Consider the following 3,987-nt stretch of genomic DNA (forward strand, 5'->3'; position numbering starts at 1 on the left):
TCACAGGGAACATCATAGTGTTGATGATCCTGATAACCAGCCAATACAAACTCACAGTTCCCCCGGTTCCTTATGTGCAATCTAGCCTTTGCTGATCTCTGCATTGGAATCTACCTACTGCTCATAGCATCAGTTGATATCTACACCAAAAAGCCAATACCACAACTATGCCATTGACTGGCAAACTGGAGCAGGCTGTGATGCTGCTGGCTTTTTCACAGTCTTTGCCAGTGAGCTTTCAGTCTATACCCTGACAGTCATAACACTGGAAAGATGGCATACCATCACCCATGCCATGCAGCTAGAATGCAAAGTACAGCTCCGCCATGCTGCCAGCATCATGCTGCTAGGCTGGATCTTTGCTTTCACGGTCGCCCTCTTTCCCATCTTTGGCATCAGCAGCTACATGAAGGTGAGCATCTGCCTGCCCATGGATATTGACAGCCCCTTGTCACAGCTCTATGTTATGTCCCTCCTTGTGCTCATGTCCTGGCCTTTGTGGTTATCTGTGGCTGCTATGCTCACATCTACCTCACAGTGAGAAACCCCAATATTGTGTCCTCCTCTAGTGACACCAAGATCGCCAAGCGCATGGCTATGCTCATCTTCACAGACTTCCTCTGCATGGCACCCATCTCCTTCTTTTGCCATCTCTGCCTCCCTCAAGGTGCCCCTCATCACTGTGTCCAAGTCAAAGATCCTACTGGTCCTGTTCTACCCCATCAACTCCTGTGCCAACCCCTTCCTCTATGCTATCTTCACTAAGAACTTCCGCAGGGATTTCTTCATTTTGACGAGCAGGTTTGGTTGCTATGAAATGCAAGCCCAAACTTATAGAACAGAAACTTTATCCACTGCCCACAACTCCCATCCAAGAAATGGCCACTGCCCTCCAGCTCTCAGAGTTACCAATTACACACTTGTCCCTCTAACCCATTTAGCCCAGAACTAAAACATTAGGTGCAAAATATATCTCAGTGTCAAAGGATAACTGAAGTCTCACTTTTGAAGTATATGCCATGGCATAGCTGGTAGAGTACTCTACATACTTCATCCTATTTAATCTTCCTAGCACACCTGTAAGGTAAATTGCTCAGGAACTATTACTCCATATGATAGATTAGGAAGCTGAAGTAGTAACAACATTCATAATTAAAACAATACATTTGTTTTATGCTTTATGATGTTCACAGTGCTTTTGTTCAGATCACCCCAACTTATCCTTATAAAAGTCCTATTAACCAGGGATTATTCTTGGAGTTTTATAGACAAGGTAAATCAAGACTCAAAGGATTAAGTGACTTGTTCCAGATGGCTTGGCTTATAAGAAGCAGAGCCACAATTAGGTGTTCCAATTCCCAAAAAACTTCCAAGGGAAGCAGCACAATGTTCATTCACTCATTCATTCATTCAACAAATATTTACTGAGTACCTATGTGATGGCTTTGTTATGCGTCAGCTTCAATAAGGTAAACTACATTTCCCAGAATCCCTATGTGCTTCCCATCATGATGGGCTACAGAGAAGATTGTTGGGAAAAGAGATTAAGGGAAACTCTAGCCATTTTGTCACTCTTAAACTTTGTTGCTGATCCGCTGATTCAAATCGCTCACTGCTATGGAGCAGCCACTGGGCCTGGAAATGCTCTATCTTCCTTTGGATCCTCCAGGCAGTCTGACTCCTGGGCCAGATACATGTGCTTCATTCAATGATGAAGAACCTCGGCTGCTGCAAAATTCTGTTATGACCAAGGGGAGAGGCAACAAGATGGAAATGGGCTCAGTTTTATCTTGTGGGGTTCCATCTCATGGGGTGGCTTCCAGCATGCTAGTGGTCTTCCCTTTATCACTGCCTCTGTTGTGTACTTGAGCTCCAGCATGAGATGCATGCCTGGTTCTGCTTCTTTAGTTAAAGCCTAATTTGTAGAAGATAGAGCCTACTATATGGCATGTATGTAGATTATAATGTTAAGAACCTAGCGGCTTTGGAATTAGAGCTACGACTTTATCATAAATCCTCGATAAGCGAGGACACTATACTATCTCTCCAGGCTCAACTTATTCATGTTAATTGGAATTGGTTAGAATTCCTAACTATTGGGCTTATTGTGAGAAGTGAGTAAGAAAATGTTAAGTGCTTTAGTGTTATAGTAGGCTTGATACATTTTAGTTTACCTTTCTCCCCCTAGACCAATGCCCAGTACTCCTGACCCTTGATCTAGAACTCATTCCATTATACCATATTGTTCCTAATAAGTAACTATATTTCCCATATTTATCTTCCTGAAAGACCCAGTCTAGAAAACCTGGACCATAAATTCCAACCATAAATCTCCACCAAGCACTGTTCCATAACCACCTCACAAAGCTCTGAGTCTCCTCTCAGAGTATGCTCTTTCCATGTTGAAGCCAATCCTTCCTCCTCTTGCCTTGTGGCAGACATTTCATAACTTTGTCCCAAATGAATTAACAAGGAAGTTCGTATAGGGCTGGAAGAAAAAGCAATCATTTCTCCCTATGTGCCCTAGCATCATCTTGATCTGTTGTGAGCATCAAGTGAACAATAGAATGGTTATCTTTAAAAATAGTGTAGACCAGGGTGTCTGGCTGGCTCAGTGAGTTCAGTGTCCAACTGTTAATTTCAGCTTAGGTCATGATCTCACTGTTTGTCAGAGGGAGGCCTGGGTCAGGCTCTGCACTGACAGCACAGAGCCTGCTTGGGTTTCTCTCTCTTCCAATCTCTCTCTCTCTCTGACCCTCCCCCACTCAGTCTCTCTAAATCAACGTGAAATAAATAAAAATAAGTAGTCTAGACCTAGGCTCTTCAGTACAGTAGCCACTAGCCACATGTGGCTACTGAGCACTGGAAATATGGCTAACCAGTATGAGACATGCTATAAGTGCACAAAACAGACTTGATTTCAAATAGTTACTGCAAAGAAAAAAATAAAGGATGTATGGTAACTCAGTAATTTTTTATACTGACTACCTACTGGAACACTACTATTTCGAACGCATTAAGAAAAGTGTAAAATTAATTTCATCTATTTCTTTTGACATTTTTAAATGGAGCTGCTAAAACACTTAAAGTCACCTATGTAGGTCATGTTTGTGGCTTATGTTATGTTTCTATTGGAGAACACTGGTCTAACCTGACATGAAAATAAAGCATTTTCATTTAGCATTTTCCTCTCTGGCCCCCACACCAGTTTGTCACACTGTTGGGTGTCCCAGCTCCATCTGCAGCCATACTTCATCCTTGTTTATGTCCAAAAGAAATAGGTTTCTGAATTTGGACTCAAAATCAAGTGGCAGCTAAATTAAAACTAGGATACAGTATTAATTATTTTACAACATAGCTGTTGATGACACATTGGTTTAACAGATAGTGGTTCTAAGAGGCAAGAATATGTTTAAAGATAAATAAACGCCAAGAGAAGCTCATAAGACTTTTGTTCCATCGCTTTATCACTACAACACTTCCTGTAAGAGATGAGACTTTCCTTAAAAAAAGCCAACATATTTATAGGGAGCTAAATTTAGTGCTCCTAAACTCTTAAGGGAAAAATACTTCCTGCATTTGAATAAAAACAGTTGGCGTCCAGTGTATCACTCTTTTCCCATAAAGAAAAAAAAAGACAAAGATTATACAGGTCATACCTCTAGGCTGTGACTCAGAGTGGTGCTTCAGTCCCAGAGTGGTAACAGAAAACAAAACAAAACGAACAACAGAAAAAAAAAAAAAAATCAAATATTATCCAACTTGTTTTTCTAAAATTTTTATTTCAAATCTCTAACACCACAGAGGACCAGTATCTCCCAGAGATTTTTCAAGTACCCATGACTTCAGAGAGATACTCAAAATATTGACACAGCCTAGGTACTGATCTTTCAGAATGAATACTGGCTGTCAACAATCCATTTGGCCATCCTCATGCAAACCAGGTGGCTGGCTGCCCTGTATAAGTTTCTCCCCAACTCTCTGACC

At 41.3% G+C, this 3,987-nt stretch overlaps 1 protein-coding gene across 1 annotated transcript in view; it reads left to right on the plus strand.

The window, feature by feature from the left end:
* The window catches only part of FSHR (follicle stimulating hormone receptor), a 198,193-nt gene extending 194,551 nt beyond the window's left edge, over positions 1–3,642 (plus strand). Inside the window, 5 exon segments of the mRNA XM_086701137.1 lie at positions 1–59; positions 61–147; positions 149–482; positions 485–642; positions 644–3,642. The exon segment at positions 1–59 is cut by the window's left edge and continues 115 nt beyond it. Of these exon segments, the coding sequence (XP_086557263.1) occupies positions 1–59; positions 61–147; positions 149–482; positions 485–642; positions 644–952 (947 nt within the window). The 3' untranslated portion in view covers positions 953–3,642.
* Positions 3,643–3,987: the final 345 nt, after the last annotated feature.

This window comes from Puma concolor, chromosome A3 (assembly GCF_028749965.1).
Source record: "Puma concolor isolate L17-30 chromosome A3, mPumCon1.1.hap2, whole genome shotgun sequence".
Taxonomy (NCBI): Eukaryota; Metazoa; Chordata; class Mammalia; order Carnivora; family Felidae; genus Puma; species Puma concolor.